A 26,141-nucleotide genomic window follows, 5' to 3' on the forward strand; every position below is an offset into this window, starting at 1 on the left:
GTAGAAGGCACTCAGTAAAGACGCAAGGAATGAATACCTCACAATCATCAACATAGAGCAGATTACCACTATCAATCAGTGCAGTAGGCATATTTCTGGTTTCACATCTTAGTTCCACTATATCCAGTTGTAAGACTGCATAAGTTCATGTACCCTAATTGCTAGGATGGCAATACCTAATTCAATGGTATTCTGAATATGACCTAAGTTAATGCACACAGAGTACATGCAGAAAGTTAGCTTTTATTTATTATTTAGCACAGCCATTCCTACGCTTTTGTTCTACTAAAATATACTGAGGATCTCCAAAGAGATTTTGATTTTTTCGGTTTTGATTTTTTCGGTTATATCTATCAATATTCACCATTAGAAATTAAAACTGAGAAAAGTTTCAAACACACAAACACATATTTCATTTGCCATCAGAATAATGATGTTTTCACATGTCATGTAACTTCCAGAATACTCAACTATGCACCTGTGAGCGTATGAGTGTGAAAAAGGCAAATAACATCATATCGTATAAAATAGTTTTATAGCCTGCAGATCCTCTGAAAAGCTCTTGAGGGACCATTAGGTTTCCAGACCACCCTTTGCAAGCAGGGTACTGTGCTAAGAATTAGAGATGCAGAGAGACACATGACACAATTATTCTCTGTTGAAAGTACTTTGAAAGAGAGAGACTTGTATACAAATTCTGCTCTACAATTAAGCATTGGAGTGCATGGCCCAATGCTATCGGAGTGTCAGGAAACAGTGATCCACTATGCTTGGAAGAAGGGAAAAAGAGAACATGCCACCAAAGAGAAGTCCCTTGAGCAGTGTTTGAAAAGGGAAATTAAACAGATTATTCCATTGCACATATATCCTAAAATCCCCATCTCTTCAGAGTCAATACTAGTGTTTTTACAATGATAAAACCATGGTGTGGTGATTATGGCACTTAAAGATTACTTTTAAAATTTATTACCCATGAAATAGATGAAAATATTAACCATAAATGTTGACTGTGGAAAGATTAAAGTGTGACCCTGACTATATATAAAAACGTATAAATATTCACAAATTCTAATCATCATTCACTTGAGTTCAATTTTCTCATTGGAGTTATGTTTCTGACACTAACACAGAACTAAGCCTAAGACAAGCAAAGAATTAGACCCATGAGACACATAGACTGAATGGAAACTATTTCTACACATAGACGTATAATGTTTTCCTCCCTTATGAACAGTAGTTATGAACTACTCTGTTCATCTATAGAGGGGGGAATAGAAAGATAGATAAAAATTTGAAATAAACAACCAAACCAAACCAAAAATCAAAAATACTTGAAAGTTTTTCTTTGTAGAATAATAGCTGCAATTCAGAAATTAAAGCCTAAAAGTTTTCTTTTTCTTCTTCCCCAACCTTCCTTCCTTGTGTAATTCCCTCAGGGAGCTAATCAGCAGGTGGTGAATTAGGGAGAGTGTATATGCCTTTGTTCAGAAACTGTCAATTACACCAGAGCTACTTCACTGTTTTTTGATATAAAATATATCTATAGTTAGCATAGGTATACAAAATTAAGAAATGAGTGGTCAAGAGAAGAATATAGATAAATAGAGAAGGGCCAATCAGAGAAAGCTTCATGCTGCTTGTTGTGGCAAGACATACTCTGCCTACATATAATTTACTGCTCTGGAGACCTAGTCCCTTGCTGCCACCGGAAAGGAGTAGTATTTTCCATCCGGCCTTATATTAAAGATTACAGCTGTTGATTGTTTCAGCAATAAGCAAACTATATTAGTTTGACATTATAAATTAAATGATATTTGGAACTGGATCATTTGTTGGAATACACATTTCCATTGTTTTTTACACTCTTTTGATTGTTTCATGAAATCTGCACTGGTATTGAAAATATAATACTCTGGGGAAAATATGACAATTATGAATTATCGTGTAAGTAAAACTTTTCTAATTTGGAAAAATGGAAGTGAGAAAGCCATGTGACTTGATGAGGAATCGGAATCAGGGCCTGCTTTAAAGGACATGTAAACATATACTGCTCCCAAAGAGACTCTCAAGAGAAAGGTCTAGCTAGGCTTGTCTTATTAATAAGCTTAGAAGAATCACTTAGCATTGTACAGGAAGTATCTGCAATTAGATAATGCTAAAATATTTTAAAGTATTTCCAAAGAGTTTGCTCTCTCATAAATAGCCTACCTCATCTCTAACCTTAAACTCTCAGTTGGGTGTATAGCATACTTTGTCAAATGAGTACAAATAATTCTGCTTATCTTTTTCCTGAATTATGGTACATTAAAAATCAGGAAGATTTACTATGAACCCATGATTATTTTTATTTTATATTGATGATGTGAGAGATAAAGCACTTAAGATGCTTTGAAAAAATTAACAGTATGTGTTGCTTCCTTTTTATTTTTTTTATTTTTTTCCCCTTTTTAAACATATCAGAAGAAGAGACACAGAGATCGAATACCTTGCTGGGGAAAAGATGGAAAGTTAATAACGATTGTAGATCAAAGATCTCTCTCCATTGATTCATAACTAAGTTTTCAACAGCTAAGCGGGGGATAGCCATTCAATAAAGGCATTTTATAAGTATCTTTCATAGCTGAGAAATATAAAATAGATGAAAGTATTGTCGTTGCCACACCCTCAAAATGCAAAACATAAGCATTTATTTAAATTTATATTATTATAGTATAATGCATTTATTTAAAATTAGAGGTAAATTACAAAGCATAGATATCTCTTATGCACAAGATTTTGTTTGCCCTCTCAAGTTCTTACATGGTATTGAGTGTTTTTGAGCCTATTTTCTCTCTTTCTAGCGACAGCCGTCTCCAGTGAACAGAATCCTGTTATTATAATTGCCGTGGTTGCAGTGGCGGGGACCATCATTTTGGTGTTCATGGTCTTTGGCTTCATCATTGGAAGAAGGTAGAACAGAAATTTGTTCTAATCTTTAACACAGAATGTATTGATTTTTCAGGATTATGTCAGCCTATTACTTACTATTTAGTGTATTAGAATGTTAGAAAGTAAGTGCAAACGCTCTTTGTCTGATATAAAATATTAAAGGTCAATAATTTTCACTTCTCCCAAGGTCAAAATACAATGTGAGCTTAATAATTCACTGCCTTTCATTTAAGAGCAATGAATATTGTAATTTCTATTGGATGCATTTTTATTGGTTACTTTTAGTTAGGTTTTCATAATAAATATAGGAGATAGCTGGTGGAAAATGTATGCTTTTACTTACTGGTCTGTGGAGACCATTTAAAATCCGTTGTTGTCATTGTTGTTTTTCAGAAAAAAGTATGAGCAACTATTCACTTACTGATAAATCTAAATCTATGAAGTATGTTCCTTCTATATTGTTTCACACAAAGATTTTATATTCTGTATGTTTTTTAATCATATAAGTTAATATATTATTATTAATGAGTCCATAACTATGGACAGGAAGTTTCTGTATTTTGTTTATTGCTCTAACTAGCATGTTGTTAAAGAATTAAGGTATGTTGTACTGAATTTTAAATATATAAAGTAGGATCATTGATTGGGATCATCACAAATCTGATTTTTTTCTAGGCACTGTGGTTATAGCAAAGCTGACCAAGAAGGGGATGAAGAGCTTTACTTTCATTGTAAGTGTTTGGCTTTTCTTTATTATTATGTACCCCAATTAATGCAGACACCTGGTTGTTAGTATTGGCATGAATAAATTCCTAATGTCTCATGCTTCAGAGTATGTAATGAGCTCAAATGTTGCTTTAAAGCATTTGAACAAGACATTTAGAATGAAAATCATATGATGTGAATTTTAAAATCATAAAATAGATTGAGAAATGTAATCTCTCACAAGAGATTTTAATATTCCTGCAGGATATTTAGCTACTTTTATGTGACAATTTTTCTTTTTGCAAAATATGTCCAAGTGTTTCATACCATTGTAACAATACTCCATTAAGTATTGTATGGCCCATGTTCTAGCTAAGGAATCCATTTGGAATTAGAAGGGTAGACCCTTGATTTCCCACCCAGTGGGTGATGCTACCACGAAAGACAAAGCTATGGAGCCTTTTCTCTTCAGCTACCATACATTGTCTGTCAGACAGATATTGCCCCAGATATAAATTACATAATAATGGGATTCAATTTTCCAGTGTTTTTCTGAGGATTTGGGTTACCTGACTCTTAAAAGTTGATTATAGAAATCATATTTTGATGAGATCTTCAGAAACCCAACAAAACAGATGCCCATCTGCGTTAATCTTATTCCTATTGCAATGTGGATGGCAAGTAAAAAATGAGAGCTATGCAAATAAATGCTATTAGTTCATGTAGCCAAAGTAAAAATTCACAATCATATGATTTTAGTTCAGACAATTAATGATGTTCTTATCCAAACCTATTGTTTTTACTCTTAATCCTTGAAAATATTAAAAGAAAAATGCATTTATTATTTTTCTTGGTAGTATAATCTTTACTAAAATTTCTCATGGATAGATAAATTGGCCTAAGAATTACATCAATTATCGTGTCATTTATCAAATTACTTTGTCAGTATCTAAAAAGATACTGCCATGTACCCATTCTAAAGTCACAAAAATGTATAAACATCAATCAAGAAAATGTGTGGGTTAAAGACACAAATTGTGCGCACTGTTATTATCATTACTATTATCAGTGATGAGAGTGCCATAGGCAGTTTATAGAGATACACAGAAAAAATGGAGGTTACATTTTTTTCTCTTTCACAACATGAATTATTTGTAACACTTCCCCAACAGAAAGGAGCAGATTGAAACCTGAATGCCTAAACTTTTATATCTAGTTTAAAATGTATATTGAAGAGTAACCTACAGTTCCGAAAATGCCCAATTCTACCCATTTGTGAATAATTTTATGACAGAGTCATTTAATTTTACCTTCATCAGTATGTCACTTTTCTTTCCGTTATTGAGCATATCTGAGATATCCCCAAATTATCAAATACCTTTTAGCTTATTTGCTTTTAGCTTTCAGGTTAATGCAGAAAGTAAATTGAACATGGCTTATCTAAAACATGTTGTATACCCTTATGCTAAATTGTCATCACTTAGTTTTAATATTTTGATGCCATTTGCTTCTTTTACATTTGACATCAAGTTTGTAATCAGAAAAAAATAGAGCCGCATGTTTTACTTGCTGACATAGACAAGATAAACTTACTATATAAAAACAGTTTTCATCTCTAGAGCAAAATATGAATGGTGGTTTTAAGATATTTAACACTTGTGAGAAATGTAAATGAGATATTAAAACACAAAAAAGCTCATACTCTTAAATTAAGAGAAGCAACAAACCACAAATTCAGAAATTATGTTAATGTTTTCCTTACTTCGGAACATCCATTTTTAGATGAGTAATGAAAAACCAAAGTGCACTTCACAATATCCCCTCCTGGTAAATCCTGGATATTTTAGAATCACCTTTTTTACAAAGATATCCTTTCTTGTCATTTGATGAGAACCAGGCATTTTATTTGATTTTATAGCTGTATCTAAAATACGTAAAGCACAAAGCTATGGTCACCAGCTATTTACAAGTCAGTGTCCTTTTATTTCGTTAGTATACAGACAATTTTCTTAGGTGCTAAGACACCAGATTGAATTTTTACAGGAACATGAAAGCAACCATTTAACTAGCTTTTAGAGCACTGAATTTAATAGAATGTCCAGTCATTTGTATCAGGCGCCCTCAACTCTCCATGGCCCCAAATGCTACATTTAAAGATATAAACACAATGGAGAAGTTTAGTGAAGCAATTCCAATTTACATTTTGTTTCCTCCTACCATTTCTTCTAACAATGTCTTTGAATCCAAGCTGGGCAGTATTTCATGTTTTTATGCCAAAATTGCTCTGGCCTGTCAAAATGTTTTATGACAGCTTGAATAAAGAACCATCAGAGACCCATTTGAGATGCAGAAGGTTACCTCCAATCTAGCTCCCTTATCACAAAACAAAACCAAAAAAAAAAAAAAAGTGAAAGAAAGAAAGAAAGAATAAAAAGGGAGAAGATGGCTCATTCTCCATCTGCCTGCCAATCTAGGAGGTTAACCTATTGTTTTCTTCCCTTCTCTCTTTTTCTCTTTCCCCCTCTTCCCTGTACTCCTTCTTCTATCTTTTCTCTTTCTATCCCCTCTCTCTTTTCTTCTTGTGTTTTTTTTTTTCATGTTCAGCTTTAGTAACAAATGAGCATCTGTCAGTTTTATAAACTGCAACAATAATTGTTTAAGACAATCAATTTTGGATAAACAATCAACTACAACAGAATAAATCAAGATTTTTAAATCCCATTTTCTTTAGACATTCTGCTTCTTTTTGTTTGTTATGTGTTTATTTTTAAAATATAATTTTAAGTTAATGTAATGACATAAGCACAGTTAGGCTGCAGTGTAATACATAAAGAAATATATTGTTCTCAAAATAGTAAGATTTAATGAAAAGATTGTTCAGTGGCTTTGTTAAAAACAATAAAGTTTTTTTGAGGATATAGTGTAATTCTTTTTATTGCATTAATATAACCAAATATATGCCTATCTATCTTATCTTTGTCTTTAACCAAATGATTAGATTTGGAATACATTATTGTAATTAAATTTGATTTAAAGTTGACATAGCATTATCTGTTACCTGCATGCTTCTGGGTGCATTTTAAGACGAATTTTAACTTTTAAGATGATTCTATGTTGTTTGAATTTTGACTACCTTTTCTGAGGCATATTGGCTACCTCTTTCCAGAGCCTTATAATTGAAAGTTCATATAAACCATTCCTTTTCAAATTGCTGTCATACATGGTTAGCAGATCCCAGGAATATTGTAAATTTTCTAACTTTACTCTGCATTTTGTATCTGGCCTCTACTGCCCTTCAAGGTGAAGATGAAACTGTGTCTTTAGTAGATTTCTCTCTGATTCTGTGATAGCAGTCCCTCACATCTTGTACTAATTTTATGTATTTGTCAACGGTGGTTGGTCTTTAAGAAAATAAATCAAAAGAATAAGTAAGATGTCTAAATGTTTTTAATATTGCTGTCAGTGTAGTAGGCTACCTGTAAATGAAATGTCTTCTTTTCCCAGTGTATTAATTTGATTGATTGACTGACTGATAGATTTACAAATGTGTTTCCAAGTCCATTACAAACCTCAATATGGCTTGAACTATGCCATGATAGCAGTGAATTTAATTAAACCTCCACTCTGATAAGAGTCATGTCAGAGAATTTTGGTGATGTCTTTTGTTGATTTACTGGAAAAGCAATTCAGTTAGTAACCTATGAGCTGGATCCTATGTTACCTATAGAAGCTTGCAGATAATACCTATACGCCAACAGACTGAAGTAGTCTGTTGAAACTGCTGTGAATCAGGTGATGTGGAAGCAAGTTCACTGTTCCAAGGAGCACTCTGCATAATGAAATTCCTGGGCTGACTGCACAATAAGTGCTTTGCTTCATCACAGTCATGCTTTCTTACATCATTACAGTTAAATTTCCAGGCACCAAAACCTACATTGACCCTGAAACCTATGAGGACCCAAATAGAGCTGTCCATCAATTCGCCAAGGAGCTAGATGCCTCCTGTATTAAAATTGAGCGTGTGATTGGTGCAGGTAAGGCTGTTGTAGCTTCCTTGTTCAGCTGTTCCATTTAGCCAGGATCGAAAGTCATACATCATAATGACAGGCAAATAATTATACCTCAAGTATAGAACTTTTGCATTTACCTGAACTGTTGGAAGCAATGAGGCTGTACTTGTTTATGAGAGCTCAAGAAAAAAAAAAAAAAGTGAAAAAGAAGCATGTGGCACAGAGAATCTGTGTATTTTGTCTTCTGTTGGATTTTTAACATATCATTCTACTGGAAGCTACTTCATAATAGTTCTGGAACGTTGTTTAGGAAATGACTTAGTATTTTATTTTAATTAATATTAAATTTCTTAATATTGCTGGATTTTGCTGGAATATACATTTCCTCTTACTTGATTTACCGTCTTCTTGCCAGGCTTTAATTTTATCTTTTTTTCATGTATTTGTAGGTATCAGCCATTTAATTCCATGCAGAAAATTAATATATGTGACGTATTTACAAGGAATATTATTTCCTATGTATACAACATATTTTCATAGTAATTATCCATGTTGGATCCAACTCCATTAAATTTAGCAGTAATGGTACACACGAATTCCAGACTTTTAAATCTTTAAAAAATATTCCCTTCTCAAACAGTAAAAGCAATAGCCATGTTCAGAATTTGCAAATGTGACCTTATGCTTTTGTCACCAATGTACATTATATACTGTATTTCAAATCTAAATTTTTTTTTCATAAAAACTTTGTGCTAATCCAGTTGAAAAATAGTAGTTTAACAAATAGTCTAGTAAACCTTAAAACTGTTTCTAGAATTATGCATTGACTTCGAGAGAAGAAATATTTTTGAGATTAAAATACACCTGCCTGTTCTATTACTTCAGGAGAATTTGGAGAAGTCTGCAGTGGTCGTTTGAAACTTCCAGGGAAAAGAGATGTTGCAGTAGCCATAAAAACCCTCAAAGTTGGTTACACAGAAAAACAAAGGAGAGACTTTTTATGTGAAGCCAGCATCATGGGGCAGTTTGACCACCCGAATGTTGTCCATTTGGAAGGGGTGGTTACAAGAGGTAGATATTGATCTTTCATTTATCAAGTGGACTGTCAGAAATTAGTGTTATTTTGTGCCTAGTTAAAAAACCAAGTTATGAACATATTGCATATTCTAAATGAATGTTTTTCTTGGTATATAACAGACTAACTTCTTCTTTTATGTTACTACCTCTGAAAAAAATCAGTATAAATGAAGACAGGATGAGAGTCAAAGAATAAATCTGATAGACAGATGGAGCGACTGATATTTTCATTCAGCTTCAACATCCATAAAAGTGATACACTTTAGTCTTTATACTTTATATCAAGTGTCATTTTCTCTTGAGTTTCATTCATAGAGCAGGCATCAGAAGAGCACACTGACTTTGTTGTTTAATTTTGTGAATCATAAGCATCTTCCAAACAGACAGTAAATGACGCTGAGTTTAGCAGCAGCACTGTGGACATTAGAAACACTCACAGCTCACCCATTCAGCCTCTCAGAAGAGTACCATGTATTTTATCCAGGGTGATAATGGGAATATGCCTGAAGTCTAGGTTATGGTTCCTCAAGCAATGCTTTTTTCCTTATGTATACATATATATATATATATATGTGTGTGTGCATTTCTTTTAATTTTAGGGAAACCAGTCATGATAGTAATAGAATTCATGGAAAATGGAGCCCTTGATGCATTTCTCAGGGTAAGTAACAAAACCGTCTTCTCATTCTAAATATACAATCCATACTACCGCTATAGTTGTTTGATTTTTTTTATAGTATAAAATGTAAACATTATAAACTTTAACTGATCAGAAAATTGCTTTTAAAAAAGCAAAATAGGTTAAAAATCAGTTTCCTAGTCTGGATTGAACTAGAATCTTTTTGAGCACATAAGTGATACATTGTAGTTTAAACAATAGTTTTCATTAATATGTTCCCTCAAGTACAGAGGATACCCACCTGAAGCCCTTTACTTTGAATATATATTGTAGAGTAACATTGTACTTTTTCGGGACAAAGAAGTAGTACAGAGAAGACTAAAAATTGAGATCACCATCCAATACTGGCATGATGATCCCAATTCTGCTCTATGGGACCATTTCTATCATATTGCAATGTGAACAATGAGTGTAAAGGGCAGAATCACTAACATTTTGAAAATTAATAATATGTAGTTATTTTTGTAGTAAATTCTAAATATACAAACATACACAGTTTTGCTCTGAGACTTTTCTCCTACATATATAAACACGTTAACATTTTTTTCAAATGGCAAGGAGAAAATAGTCTGAGGAATAAGAGGACTTCCAGTTTTATCATATGTAATCTGGAATGATACATTCAACTTAAATTTATAAGCAATCAGAAGATTTAGAGAAACTTTTTTTTTTCTCATCTTTATGGTATACATAATTATCAATTCTTTGGAATAAAGCATCACCCAGCAAGTTTATTAACTCAAACCAGTATAGTCATGCATCATATTTATTTATTTATTTTTTTAATTTATTTATGATAGTCACAGAGAGAGAGAGAGGCAGAGACACAGGCAGAGGGAGAAGCAGGCTCCATGCACCGGGAGCCCGATGTGGGATTCGATCCCGGGTCTCCAGGATCGCGCCCTGGGCCAAAGGCAGGCACCAAACCGCTGCGCCACCCAGGGATCCCCTGTCATGCATCATATTTAAAATCCAATTGTAAGTTCAGGAGAAATCTATGAGTTAAAAACAGCTTAGAAATAGATGGTGGGGGATGCCTGGGTGGCTCAGCCGTTTAGTGCCTGCCTTTGGCCCAGGGCATGATCCTGCAGTCCAAGGATCCTGCATCAGGCTCCCTGCATGGAGCCTGCTTCTCCCTCTGCCTGTGTCTCTGCCTCACTGTGTGTGTGTGTCTCATGAATAAATAAATAAAATCTTTAAAAAAAAAATAAATGGTGGCCCGTTTGTTGCAAAGAGCTCTCAATCCCACTTGCTAGTGCATCTGTTTTAGAGAATCTTTGTTACAAGTAATATTCTCACCAACAGCAAAACAACAAAAAATATAAAATGAAAACAAAGTCAGCTAGGATAAGCATTTTATACTTCCTAGTGTCTCTTCATTTTTAATCAAATACTTTCTCCTTTCCATTTATATATTTCTGGATTGTTTACATAATTTTTTAGCAAAAAAAAAAATTATCCCTGACTAGTCAGGGATAAAATTTTCAGATATTCCATTCCATATCTTTGCCTCAAAAATCTTTGTATACTGTTGGATCTGACTAACCTGATGCTATTTTTAATCAATACAAATGGCATCAATCTAAATAACTAAACAATTACCAAAACTCTATTTTGTATTCTTTGAAGGTCAGTTGAATCAGCAGCTGTTTTGTTTTTGTTTTTTTGTTTTTTTTTTTTTTTTACAAATGTCTGTATTACTGAGGGAGGCACTTGGTGGGATGAGCACTGGGTGTTATGCTATATGTTGGCAAATTGAACTCCAATAAAAAAAAAGTCTGTATTATATAGAAAATTAGTTAATAATTCCTATTATACTATAGTAAATGACTAGCATGCAGACAGTTTTCACTGCATTTTTTTCCCTTTGAAAGTACAGTAAAGGACTTTTATTCTTGTCTTCCTGTAGAAACACGATGGGCAATTTACCGTCATTCAGTTAGTAGGAATGCTGAGAGGAATTGCTGCTGGAATGAGATATTTGGCTGATATGGGATACGTTCACAGGGACCTTGCAGCTCGCAATATTCTTGTCAACAGCAATCTTGTTTGTAAAGTGTCAGATTTCGGCCTGTCCCGGGTTATAGAGGACGATCCAGAAGCTGTCTATACAACAACTGTAAGAAAAAGTCTCTTACTGCACCTCTTCATCTTCCTAAGATTTTCCTACCAAGAAGGCAGGACTTAACATGAAACTAAACAGGAGAAAAGAGACCAATTGATCTCAGCTTTTTGTAGTTGCTGTTTTTTTTTTCCTTTTGGAAGAATCATTGTTGCTTTTCACTCTATGTATAGACTAAGAGAAGAAGTGTGATAAGAGTAGCAACATGTTTGTCCTGTATCAAAGTGTTCCAATATATAATATACAGTTACGCAATATCATCTAGTTGCTAGCTCTCATAATTGCAGGAGAGAAATATAGTCCCATTTCCAATAAATATTTTCAAAGAATATGAACTATGCTAATTCTTATAACTTTTGTGAGATTATAAAAAGGAAAATATGTGAGGATTTAAATTCCCCATATTTCATTCCATTTTCATAATTATGCTGCCTGATTTGTCATTGTCTTTGCACTAGACTCTTGCCCTAAGACCACCAAAGGGTCCATTAAATTGAGTTGCCTTAAAATTAATTAATTAATTAATTAATTAATTGAGTTGCCTTTAAAATGAAAACTTGTGGTGATATTTTAAAACCAGATTAGTAAGTTTAAATACACTTGAGAGATTTAAGATGGATAGATGCAATACTGCTGAATTGCTAACCAATATACAAATGTTTAACTGTAGCTATATAGTTTTGCTATAAATGATTTATAAGTTATTATGCATATTTAAAATTTCAATATCTTTTTATAACAGGGCGGAAAAATTCCAGTAAGGTGGACAGCACCTGAAGCCATCCAATACCGGAAATTCACATCAGCCAGTGACGTATGGAGCTATGGAATAGTCATGTGGGAAGTTATGTCTTATGGAGAAAGACCTTATTGGGACATGTCAAATCAAGATGTAGGTGTTACATTATTTAAACAAAAAGGATTTCATACATTGATACCCATTGTTATTGGAACATGTAGGTAACGGCTCATAAAAAAGAAACATATAGAATTTTTAAAATATGATTGCTGAGTTTTCAGTTATTCCCACAAAAATTACTGTAAATTAGTGGTTCAGTTAATTTCATTTTGAAGACTTGCTTTCTCTTTCTTTTTTTTTTTTAATCTTCTTGATATAATAGAAGCGTGCAAAGGATATGTCCTCCTAATAAAGATAATGATACTGTACTTGCACAGCTCTAGAGGAAAAGTCACACGAGTAAGATCATTTGCAGAGAGGAGGGGAAGGAGGCCTGTGTTTTGTCTTCGAAGCTTATCTTTCTTTTTCTTTTAATGTTCTTAGAAAACTAGTTTAAACCATCTATTGTTGGTTGATTTGATTAAATTTTAATTTCATGAGACAAACTAGAGATTATGATCAACATTGGTAAGTATTTCCTGTGTTATTTTAGAATGCAATCACATGGGAGTACTTTTGGAAATTCCTAAAAATTCGGTGCTTATTAAATATGTATCTTGATACATACTAAGGCATAAAACATATTGTTATCCCTTGAGAAAAGAAGGTGATGGCAGTTCTTAGGGTCATACATCATAGCAAGAGACCACTTATAAAACCATATAGCATAAATGCAAGCGAATATTTGCTTCTCATAGGTTGAATCTTATGAAATCAGCATTTGTATAGGTCAATAACTTTCAAATACTGGCAGATTCATATAGTTCAACTTACTGAAAATAGGAGTGAAATTTAGATAAAAGTAGAGCAAGTATAAAATCTAGGAAAGTACCCTAGATTTGAACTAGAAATCTGGAGATGACTTTGGTCATAGCTAATGAGAGGATTTTCCAAGGGGGCATATTCAACAGTCCAGGAGCAAAAACTTAGTAAAGTGTGTGGAGACCAGCCAAATAGACTCCCTGTCCTACAACAGAGATGTACACATTGGTAGTGATTTGATATGCTGATTAAGTTGGGACAAATTGATCAAAGGTTTTATGAAGGAGTTTGGAAATGGTACAAATGCATGTTCCTTACGAGTAAAGACACAAGTGGTGCTTGAGGAAAGTCTATATTGCCATTTAAAAGAAGGATGTGACCAGCAAAAAGGAATAGTGAATTCTGGAAGTATTATAAACATGCACAGCAAAAGAAGGTGAGTAAGGTTAAAAATGACTTATTTTATTCAAAAAGAGGTCATAAGCATTGTTATATCAAATCCATATTTGGGTTTTGTTTTGTTTATTAGAATTTACCATATCAAATTCCTGAAACTTGTAGACAGTTATTTTTTGACAACTAAAATCAGATTGTTTGTTGGTAAGGTTATTTTCAGGACACTTTCCCACAAATTTCTGAATTGGCTGAGAAGTTCACAGCCTGAAGAGGTGGAGCTTTTTAAGTCATCTAAATGTTTTGGTGTTTTGAAGTGAGAGATGACATGAAACTTTTTTTTTTTTTTTTTGGTTTTGGTTTTTGCTTTTCAAAGATAAAGTCTAAATGATGAGTCCGTTTGGCAGAGGCAAAGTTGTTAATATTTGACAGGACTCAGTGTCAAAGATTTCATGGACTGTCAAAATGTGGGCAAACAAATCCTTGGGGCAGAGAAAGAGAAATATTTACATTCCCTAGACACTCAGTGGAGTTTCATTTCTTTTGACACCTTCCTTCTGTACCAGATTCAAACATAAAGGGAATGACAGGAATATAAAATGACTTAAATTCAAAGTTCACTTAACTTCCAAAAATCAGATAATAGAAATGGTTATAAGAAAAAAAATCTTCAATTCTAATTTTTAGAAGTCCTTAAATATTCTTTTGTTTTTCCTGAAAATGAAATGTCAAAAATCTATAGTTATTATATCATGAATTGATAAATATTTTTGCTGATCAAATGAAATTATGTCTTCAATAACACTGACTTCTGACCTAGAATGCTTAGCACGATCTTTCTTCTTTTTTGTGATTTTGAAAGTCTGATTTAAAAATTCAGACACAAGTACATATTAATAGTAAGAGATTACCTACACAGTTCAGTTTTTATACTGAAATTTATATTAATATTCCTCTTATAGAATAATATTCATTAGTTTATACTTATGTTGTTAAAGTGCTATTTGAGCAATTACATGTTTAAGTTTCAAAATGCAAATGGTGAAAAATGGATAATTCAAAATAATTTCATTCTGGCAAAAAATTACCTAGATAAAAGTTTTTTTTTGTTGTTTGTTTGGTTTTTTTGTTTGTTTGTTTGTTTTTTTTACTAGAAGTTTCTGGTAGGAGTAGTATTCCCTGGAGAAATTTAAGAGATATGACAGCCCTTCGATGCATATGGAAATCCTGTGTATGTGTGAATAGATTGTATTTTTGGGGAAGTTTGCTTTCAACAGATCTAACTAGATATTATTATTATTTTTAATTAGCCAGGGTTGATCTATTAAGTGAATTAATTAAATTGTTCAAATTTAGTAGCTAGGAATTTGTCAGGAATTTTAGAAAGCCTTCAAATTTCAAATGCCTTGGATCTTAAGACTTTTCATAAGACACCGTGAGAAACAAACTGTAAATTGATGGTTATGTTTGTAAGCAAGTCCACAAAATTCCAGGCTGAGTAAAGGGAGGTTTCTGTGATCACTCTGAACAGACAAGGGGTATTTTAGAAGTCAGTGAGGCAGATAGTTTCCAGAAGGCTTTATTTGCATGCTAGGCAGGGCAGTGAGCAAGAAAAACTCAGGAAAAGATAGTATGCGTGTTCTGATGATACCCACATCCAAACAGGTTATCACTTGATTAACACTTGAACAGATTCTTACCGTATTTTCACATACTTACAACTTTCTTGAATTTTTACTGCAACAGAAGCAGTTAAAATTTAGTTATTTGCTAATAAAATTGACAGTGAGCTTCCCAAATAAATTTCTAATTTTCATTAAAAATCTGCAGATGTTTAGCCTTTTCTGTAATGGCCTTTCAAAGAAAAATCTGTATGTATGTAAATTCAGTCAAACATAATAAATATTACAGAAATTGAAAATGGTCTTATTTGGCATTCTTAGTAACTATATTTTAGTTAAATCCGTGTCTTAAATATTTCAAATAAGACTTTTACCCTCATTCTTTGAGGGTAATTTTGATTTTGAAATTCTTTATATAGATTATTTTTTTTCTGTTCATATATTCAATAAAGTCATTTCTTCTCACTTTAAGCTAGACCAATAGCTTGTTAGTTCCACTAGTAGATAGTCAGAAGGATGATAAGAACAGCTAAAGTTCCATAAGATATGGGACATAAAGATAAATGTTTAAAGTGGTTCACTAAAAACATTTTAAGAACTTCAAAAATATAATACACTTTAGCTAAATGTACTCAGTTGAATTGTGAGCCCTCTATATGTTAGCAAATTAAATTTAAATAAAAATAAATTGTGAGCACTTCAGCTTTCCTTTGAAAATTCGCCACTGGTTTATGACTGAATTTTTTATATTATGGTAGAAAGAAAATTGTGATTTTTTTGGCAAAACTTGCTATCATCCTGTATGTGGGGTCCAAAATATTTAATTGCATAAAATGTGGGTCATATATTATTGTAAGGTTAATGGAATGGAAATGAGCATGAACAAAAAACAAAGTCAGTCTCATTAGATCACATTTTGAGTTATTACAGGCCCATTATCATGGAGTCTTTCTGTATTCATTTTTCTCTTAATTACAAAGATCATACTATAATAATACTGAAACACTTTGCAGCAAGCAACTTTTGTTTTTATGTCTAAGTTTTTCTTTACAATATATACCAAAGAAGTGCTCCCTTTATAAATGTCATTTACCAAAAGTCACTTCCTATTAATCTGGGACCTATCTAGAATTGGAAATTGCTTAACATTTTTCTTTTTTCTTTGACTTTTGTTAGAAGATTAAGGCCAGACCTGGATAGGCAAACCCCTGTCCAAGGGGTTTCTGGTTATTTCACAAAAAAATGTTTTAAATGAATTCTGTAAGTAATTACATAATGCTCTAAGAAGCGTAGGTACAACCACTTTACCTGTGTGCCTTGTTGTTTCCAAGAATGTATAACTATTTGCAGAAAGTGCTTTGTATTTTCCCAATTGCAATGAAATGCAGCTAACCAAACAAAAACTGCAGAACCTCTAGATTCGGTTTGTGCCTTCATCGTCACCCATTAGCAGGTTTACCCTACAAGGGTATGTATATCTTGGATTATGCCAACCTGCGTCCTAGAGAAGATGAAGGTTCCAGGCAATTATCTCTAGTGCTCCTAGAGGTAGGTGCATGATTGCTAATGGGAAATTTAGAGTTCTTAAGTCCATTTCCCATCCAAAGCATCTCTTTTTTTAAATGCCATCCTCAGCTGCTGTTCCTTTAAAAATGTGTAAACCACTGAATCTTTGAAAGCCAGAAGTTTCATTTGGTGCTGAGATAAATGTTTCCTGCTGTAGTAATAGGAATCATGAAATTCCTATAATGCAACAGGACTAACTCCAGGGGGTTCATTAACTCAACCCTGTGAGAATCACTTACTGGTACTATGTTCATTGGGACAAAGACTTAAGAATATATTGTGTTCAATGGTGAATTCTAAATATTTTTATGAAGGCTTGGAGAGCTGCTGAAGAGTATTAATGTCAGGAGAATCATGATAAGGTTTAGATTTACATTTTATTTTATTTTTAAATAATTGCTACCCAATGCTCCCTTGTTGGGGCTCAAATGCTCCATCGACTGAGCCATCCAGGCACTCCTAGATTCCCGTCCTTAAAGATTATTTACAGGGCAAGGAAAAAGGAAAGATCGCTCTACATGCATTGTTCCTTTCTGGACATCTGAAGACAAACTACAAGCAGGGACATAGATTAGAAGGTGGTTCAAAATAATGACTGCACTAATGTTATGAGCATGGGAATGGAGTCCTGTCAAATCAGAAGGAGACTGCTTATGTTCAAATACAAGCAACCACAAATATAAGGAAAGCCCCTCCTTTCCCCATAAATAATGGTTCTCAATTGTTTATTATTTGGTCATTTTCAATATGTAAATTTTTAGAAATCGTTAACTTTGCTTATTCACAACTTAAGCCACTATTTAAATAACTTAACCCAGCTTTCCAAAGTACAAGTAAACTGATGTGAGGACATACAAACTGAATCAGGGGAGAATTTCACCTGAGGATTTTATCATACAATACTTTTCAAAAATTACTATAACTGATTTATTTATCTTTTAAATTGTATCAATTTGCATACAAACATAGATTTTTCTTAAAGTATACTTTTTTGACTTTTCTCGTACAAAGAATTTCCTGTAAAAATTGTTGATCCAGCTACTTTATTCATCCCGTTCTGCAATCTTTTACATTTTAATATGCTATTCTTGAATGTCAACAAGCCACTTAGGGAGATGTTTCCCTACAAATATTAAGCTAATCAACATTTCTTAAAGCCAGCTTTTAGTCTGCCTACATTTGCCTTTATTTTCTTGAGAAACTCAAGATTACCTCTGTTTCTTTCTAGAGTCACCTTTTTTTTTTCATTTCTACTGCTATTTGTCAGTCAGTATCAAAAAGGATTTGTTAACCCCCCTTGATATTACATAAATGTTTTACGAGTCCTTATTTGTGTTGCTTACCTTCTTAATTATTTTGCTGTGCTGCTCAGATTTATAACAATTTCTGATTTTTAAGATCTATTTTTGCTTTCCATATAAATAAAAAGACTCAAGTCTGAATAAGTAGCTTTCAGACTCTTTGATTGCCGTGTACCAATATCTCTGGAGACTTACTTTTCATGAACATTCAAAGCTTGATTCAGTGTCTTAGACTGTTATTAGATATAAATAGAAAGTGACGTGCTCATAAAAGTTCAACAACCAGTACTCGGAGTGGGAGAGCCCTAATTTCTAACCTTTCCTGATTTCCTGGTGTAACCCGCACTGTGCCCTTCCCAGGGCTGATTTCACTCTGCTAGTGTGAAGTCACTAAACTTGGAAATTGGTACATTCACCTTCACTGAGCCACCTGTTTACTACTTGCTCTGGCATACCATTGTAGTTTATAACACTGTACATTTCAAAAGTTTTATAGGCTCTGTAGTATTTAAAGTAATAGTGTTCTTGGTAATATTGTCTATCATAGCATATGCACGTACTTTGAGATCTTGTTTGAAAGTGTCATTTGTACGCTGCAAAAAAGTGAAACTTTTGGGGGGTCAATTCTGGGTAACTTAGACTGCCCTCTTACAACCTGAAGAATTCAGACATTCATAGATAAATATGTACACGTACAACCATATCCAGGTAAAATGGTATCAGAGAATATTCCCTTTTCGAAATCTCTGGGATGACACAAGTTTTTTTTTTTTTTCTATCTGTTGCACCCTGGGGGACTATAATCACTGCTCCTAATTGCTGAATTATCAAGGAAGTGTCATGGGGTCATGCTCTTCATGCACCCCGTAATTACATATTTAACATTCATGGATGTTTGGGAATAAAATAAGCAAGTCTTTCACAAAGCCTCAAAGTGTGCTTCACTCTTATCTAGATGAACTACTTTGCCTACTAGATAATGCATTTTATTATAATTGAACCTCAATCAGTAATAATTTTAATGTCCCTTTGGCTATTAGGTTATAAAAGCGATAGAAGAAGGTTATCGTTTACCAGCACCCATGGACTGTCCGGCTGGTCTTCACCAGTTGATGCTGGATTGTTGGCAAAAGGAACGTGCAGAAAGGCCAAAGTTTGAACAGATAGTTGGAATTCTAGACAAAATGATTCGAAACCCAAATAGTCTGAAAACACCCCTGGGAACTTGTAGTAGGTAAGAAATACCTATGGGAAGGGAATCTGGGGGGTCATTCAAATACTCACTTAAATCATTTATCTCCTCAGTCCTAACTCAATGGCAAGTTGACATTTGTGTTAAACTATAAATCAATGTGAAGTTTATTGTGTTCATGAAGTTTTTGTTTTTTCAGATGGCTTACCTTAACTTATTAGTGTATAAAGAGACCTATTATTATTATTGCCTTTTGTTTGTTTGTTTTTTTTTTTTCTTAAAAGTTATGGCAGATATCACTGGCTGTCATTTTTAGAAGACTTTCCAAACTGGAATTTTGTGATTAGGTGGCATTTCACATTTTCAAGTCAGTAATATTGTTACGTGGGTCTTTATTTCTCTCGCCTTACTTTTTTGCATGCTGTATTTTCTTTACTTTGAGTCTTTTCATAAAATGACTCTGGGAAGTTAAATTTTATGACAGTAGCTCAGTGTGTGATGAACAAGGCTTAGCTTACCCATTAAAAGGAGTCCAAAATACTCCATCCATTCTCTGCACTTGGCTTGCACCATTGTGAGGAACACTAGAAATTATTCAGCTCCAGCTACCAGGTAAACCTGATGCTCATTGTGCCTTTGTGGAGGTGTGTGGTACTCACAAGGTACCCACAAGGGTCCAATGGCACAGCAAAGGTACAACTTCTCAATGGCACCACTTAGTCCAAACAAGTAGTCCACAGCCAACTGTGCTTCCTTCCTTTACTCCCTGTCACTTTTGGTGAAGCAGATGAACAAATAAATGTAGACTGATTACAAATATTTTTAAAAATATATGGAAGACACATCTGGGTGATTGTCAAATCTAAATAAACTAACTTTTGGAGTTTGTAGTGACCAGGCAACCTTCAGCTTTTTTTTTTTTTTAAGATTTTATTTATTTATTCATAGCCACAGAGAGAGAGAGAGAGAGAGGCAGAGACACAGGCAGAGGGAGAAGCAGGCTCCATGCAGGGAGCCCGACGCGGGACCCGATCCCAAGTCCCCAGGACCACACCCCAGGCTGCAGGCAGCGCCAAACCGCTGCACCACCAGGGCTGCCCAACCTTTAGCTTTTTATTAACTTGTCTGTTTATCTGTTACTGTAACACCCATTAGGATATGTAATTTTATTCTTTATGCTCTCATTTTTGTATGAGCCAAGACATTCTTTCTTTAGCAGTTGATGAAAAAAAATTTCCTTTCTGTTTCATTTGTGTCTAGGCCAATAAGTCCTCTTTTGGATCAAAACACTCCTGACTTCACTACCTTTTGTTCAGTTGGAGAATGGCTACAAGCTATTAAGATGGAAAGATATAAAGATAACTTCACAGCAGCTGGTTACAACTCCCTTGAATCAGTGGCCAGGATGACTATTGAGTAAGTTGAAACTTTGAAAACTCTATTTAAGTATATATTACGTACATTCCAAGCTTTTTACATCAGGTCACCTGCCATATTATTAAAGAGGGGTAAGCCAGAAAATCAGAGAGAAGGTCATCTCTTTAATTAAGTGCCTACTATGTGCCAGGCATTGTGCTAAATAGACCTCTGAATTTACAGTATATTTTTAGGCTCTCACAGCAATAATTTTATTCAGTCATTAGTTTTGTACAAAAGGCTCAGGCCTAGAGAATGTATATATTTTCCCTGAACTGACTCAACTAGTAAGGGGTAGCTAATTTGTCTCCATAGCCAGTGTTCTAAACACACAGTGAGTCTTCCTCTTTCCTTAACCATAGTATCATTTAGATGCCTATTCACTGAAGGAACTTTTGCCACCGCAAAGAAGGATTTCTTTCACTGTGTTTGTATGACATTAAAAACTCAAAGCTTCAAACCCAATACCAATGCATCACTGACTATGTGGTCTTAGGGTATCCATTTCTTATCTCTGAACTTCAGCTTCTTTGTCTGCAACATAACTCTTATGGGCAATGAAGTTCCTCTCATTCCCTATGTGTGAAAATGGGAAACAGTTATGGAGGTTCTATCCAGCTTAGGTTCTGTTGTGCAAAGGGTTTCACATTTTTCAGCTGAGAAGGCCAGCGATCAACTGCTCTCTCCTGGTGGGTCAGGAAGTGGCACCTCCAAAAGTTTAAGCATGTGCGTGCTATCTTGTTTGGTTTACTTCTGGTCATCACGTGGGTAGAGCTAGCATAATTATACCTTATCTCTCCAAAGCAATCTACTTCCCTGAAAAACTAGGATTCTCAAAGTCTTATTGGACCACTACTAGGAAATATTATGGTACTATACTCTTGCTATATTTTAGCTGCTTGCAAACACCTAAGCTCAACCTCTGTGGCTATTAGGAAAGGTAGAAGTGCACACACAGAGACACAGTTAGTTGGTGTCACATTTACACTATTAAACATAGAAACCAATTTTTTTCTAAAATTGAGTTAAATGATTGAACTGAACCGGGGTTGAGTATGCAACCAATAATATCTGCTCAGGATTACCACACGGTAATTAAACTCAGTATAAATCTTCTGTGATCGTGAAGATTCTTTTCTTTTTTAAAGATTTTATTTATTTATTCATGAGAGACACAGAGAGAGAGACAGAGAAAGAGAGGCAGGGACACAGGCAGAGGGAGAAGCAGGCTCCATGCAGGGAGCCCAATGTGGGACTCAATCCTGGGTCTCCAGGATCACACCCTGGGCTAAAGGCTGAGCCCCCCGGGCTGCCTGAAGATTCTTGATTCTCACATTCATACTGCATTCTTTTGTGACAATTTAAAATTTTAGACTTCACCTAGGTTCAAGGATGCAATGTTTCAAATAACATTTCCTGATCTTACCTTAAGTTAAGAATAATTTTAAGATTGGCAATACCATATACAAAATTTCAAATCAGTTTAAAAATGACTTATTGCGAACTGAGAGCCTGAGCAGTTAGGTTCTTGCAAAGGAGCACGCTGATACAGTTTGCCAGTCTGACCCACGGCAGGAATAGGATCATAATACCCAAGCCCACTGAGATAAGATCTGTTTGTTCATGATAAACAGGTGATTTAATTAAAGCGCTGATGACAGGTTAGTACCAAATAAATTCTTTGTAGGGTAACTAACAAAATGCATTTGTCTTTTTCAGAGATGTGATGAGTTTAGGGATCACACTGGTTGGCCACCAAAAGAAAATCATGAGCAGCATTCAGACTATGAGAGCACAAATGCTACATTTACATGGAACTGGCATCCAAGTGTGATAAGCATTTCTCCCTTATGAGGGAGATTACGGACTATATGAGAGAACAGTACTGGCCTTCGGTATATGCATAAGAATGCTGCTAGAAGACAGTTGAAGTCCTGGGTCCTTCCTCCAGTGAAGAGAAGATCTAAGAAGCACCTATAGACTTGAACTCCTAAGTGCCACCAGAATACATAAAAAGGGAATTTAGAATCCACCACTGGTGGCCAGGAAAACAGCAGTGACAATAAACAAAGTACTACCTGAAAACATCCAAACACCTTGAGCTCTCTAACCTCCTTTTTATCTTATAGACTTTTTAAAATGTACATAAAGAATTTAAGAAAGAATATATTTGTCAAATAAAATCATGATCTTATTGTTAAAATCAATGAAATATTTTCCTTAAATATGTGATTTCAGACGATTCCTTTTTAAAACCATTTGTGTTTATTCTTCATAAGGACTTTGTTTTAGAAAGTTGTTTATAGCTTTGGACCTTTTTAGTGTTAATCTATGACACATTACTACACTGGGTACCTTTGAAAGAATCTCAAATTAAAACAAACAAACAAAGACATAGCATGATTGAAGATCTATTTCCGTCAGAACATTGGTATCCTTTTTGTGCCATTTTATTTTGTTTAATCAGTGCTGTTTTGATATCGTTTGCTAATTGGCAGGTAGTCAAGAAAATGCAAGTTGCCAAGAGCTCTGGTATTTTTTAAAAAGAAATTTTTTTGTAAAGATCAGACAACACGCTATCTTTTCAATGAAAAAAAAAAAAAGCAATAATGATCCATAAGTACTATAAGGCACTTTTAACAGATTGTTTATAGAGTGATTTTACTAGACAGAATTTAATAGAATAAACAAAACTCAAATTGTAGGTTTGTGACTATAAAAAAAAAAAAAAACTGAGGCACTTCATCTAAAGAGTGTTGGTGAAGGCAAGTCTCTGAGAGCAAGAACTATCCAGTGTTATCTAAAATTTAATCCGAGCACATCAAGGTTTTTTTTTTCAATATTGAGACATTAGGAAATTTAGGAGAAATAGTTGATGTATATTTTGTATCCTATTCTGTTAGCAGTCCAAACACGAAAAGAAAGAAGTTTTATATTAGAACTCCAAAGCGTGAGAAAAGGGGCAGTTCACATTTTCACCTCTCACAAACAAATTGGCTGCAGAGAAGATCACCACTGCAGGTTTTAAAAAGTCTTTTATTTGTGAGCGCTGACATAAGAAACTCATTAACTGAAATAACTCTTTTTACCGTATGAGGAAGAGGTGAAGGATCTGGCTTTTCTTTTTTTAAGCTTTATTTATTAAACCATATTATTTGATTACTGTGTTAGAATTTCATAAGCAATAATTAAATGTGTCTTTATAGATATTTCAGGAATGTATACATATTGTGAGTAATGCTTTCAAAGTTACGAAAATCATGAACTACCCCAGAATTGAACTGTTGTACTTCCAAAGAGAATTGGGCTGTTTATAATGATTTTAATAGAGAAAGATCCCAGGGATCGGTCATAATTGGTCTTGTTTGATAATGTGGGCATCCACAAACAAACAAATAACAGAAACAAAAACCTGTAAATGTTCCTTTGTAAAACTTGTAAATTTTATTTATACTGTCTTGTTTTGTACACACATTTCTCTGTAGTGGGCTCTGAATACATTGAAAATGCACTATATTTTTCTATTTTACTTGCAGAGCATCACAAAAGAACAGGTATTTTCAGTGCTACATAATGTGTTTTCCCACATTTAGGACCAAAGATGGCTATAGAAAAACTCAAATGGATTGCTTCCCAAACCCCTCCCCACCCTTTTTTTTTTCTTTTAAATCACTGTACAGTGTTATTTGATATTTTAATTTATTTTTTGATTGACTAGAAAAATCATTTTAATTTCACTAAAATGTTTTTTGTCCCTAAGGAAAAATAATCTGTAAAATAATTTTAATTAGCATAATACAGTCACCTAGACACTTCCATTTGTAATCTTTGTAATAGACTGTAAATATATTTTTGGAACTATAACACAATGTGCTTGAGGGTTATTTTTCAGTGTCCGCAGTGTATACAAGTGTTTATACTAAGTACAGCACTTTACAATTCTAATCAGTAGCATTGGCCTTTGAGAGAATGAGTGAAAGAGTTTGAGTGAGTGTTCCTAATTCCGTTTGGATTCTAAACTCACTAATAATGAAGTTCTTTTCCTGTTCATAGCTTAAGGTGCTTATTTTTTCTATTAAAATTAAATTAACAAAAAGCCATTCTAGAAATAGAAGACATAGTATGGTACATGCAAACGGTGTCTTTCCTGCTTTTTTCTAGCACTAGATTTATAGTTGAGTAGTCTTTCTTGAGTAGAAGGGCAGAATAAAAGTTTTTTTGAGTTTTTTTTCAAAAATAACTTTTTTCTTCAGCAATATACCTCATCTGCCTTAAATTTTTTACAGCTCTTTACAGGGAAAGGGGAGAAGGGATGGGAAAGACACACAGCACAATAGGAAGTGTATGAATACATCACTCTCTCGTTCGTAGGTTTCTTTTCCCAATCAACGTTATGATTTTGAAATACATGTATGTGAAACAAATATTCAGAGAAAAAGAATTAACGTTGTAATGCTGATTGTAATACTCTCTTCCAGAAAGAGACGAAGTGGTATAATGATAAGAATGTACAACTTGCACCTTGAAGTCTTTTTTTGATAAATTAGTGCTCAGGGGAGGAAAGGTAGAGAAAGCAAACGTCAAAAATAGAATTGAGAAATTATAAAAATGCAAAAGGAAATGGCCTCCTTGCTTTAATAGAACCACCTTTTTAAGAATGCTGTCTTCACACTTGACTTGTGTTTTGCATTCAGTACTGAAATAAAAGTAACTTTTACTACATCTGAATCTAACATTTTCTCAGCAATTGATCTGGGCCTTGTTTACTAGAACTGGTGGTTTATGCTTATCAGAGCACTATTAGTTGAATCATATTGTATACTTATGTAATCTACATTAGCTAGTACTATTTAGGACTATATTTTAATTGCTCCTCTTATCCGTGTTTTTAAGACAATTAAAATGGTGTAATTCACCTCTTTTCTTTTTTTAATTTAGGTAATGCTAATATTCTCCCTTTTGTTTCCCGAGTAGCCAGAACTGGGCTACTCGCTGATGTGCATGTTCAAATAAATTACTGATGTGTATTTTTTTGCTCTATGTGGAGAAATCATGGGGAACTTGGGGCGAGATGTGCTTTTTGTTGGTTGAATTTGTCCCTCCTTGCCTAAGAATTACTACAGGGGTCATCCTTTTATAAGGACAAACTGCTTTTGAACAGTGTCTTCAATGTATCAAGCACAAATAACTCTTTCTTCAACACGAATCATAAGTCTCTTTTTACCAGCTTAAAATAATAAACGAGTCTATTAGACAATGTAAAGAAAATCCTGTCTCCAATCATTGGCGGGTTCCTTTATGTCCTTTACTCATTTATTTTATTACACAATATCATGAAAGGAGATGTCTAGAGTAAAGGTTTCATTGAAATATTTCAGTGGACCAATCAGAATATGAAGAAAATTAATAGCCACTGATTCCCTTCATCCTTTTGCACAGTGACTTAATTCCACTTTAATTATTACAGAAT

General features: G+C 33.9%; 1 protein-coding gene across 5 annotated transcripts in view; it reads left to right on the plus strand.

Annotated features, from left to right (window-relative positions):
- EPHA7 (EPH receptor A7) overlaps positions 1–25,939 on the plus strand; it is a 169,802-nt gene extending 143,863 nt beyond the window's left edge. For 2 of the 5 annotated variants that reach the window (XM_077903053.1, XM_077903055.1), the window contains exons 8-17: positions 2,841–2,949; positions 3,604–3,659; positions 7,542–7,667; positions 8,529–8,714; positions 9,320–9,381; positions 11,309–11,518; positions 12,264–12,413; positions 19,104–19,297; positions 20,516–20,671; positions 22,391–25,939. In XM_077903053.1, the coding sequence (XP_077759179.1) occupies positions 2,841–2,949; positions 3,604–3,659; positions 7,542–7,667; positions 8,529–8,714; positions 9,320–9,381; positions 11,309–11,518; positions 12,264–12,413; positions 19,104–19,297; positions 20,516–20,671; positions 22,391–22,505 (1,364 nt within the window). In that variant the 3' untranslated portion in view covers positions 22,506–25,939. Of the gene's footprint in view, positions 1–2,840; positions 2,950–3,603; positions 3,660–6,237; positions 7,066–7,541; positions 7,668–8,528; positions 8,715–9,319; positions 9,382–11,308; positions 11,519–12,263; positions 12,414–19,103; positions 19,298–20,515; positions 20,672–22,390 lie in introns of those variants that run through there. The other 3 variants (XM_077903054.1, XM_077903056.1, XM_077903057.1) reach the window with 2 other exon arrangements.
- The last annotated feature ends 202 nt before the right edge of the window (positions 25,940–26,141 follow it).

The sequence above is a fragment of the Canis aureus genome, chromosome 7 (assembly GCF_053574225.1).
Source record: "Canis aureus isolate CA01 chromosome 7, VMU_Caureus_v.1.0, whole genome shotgun sequence".
NCBI lineage: Eukaryota > Metazoa > Chordata > Mammalia > Carnivora > Canidae > Canis > Canis aureus.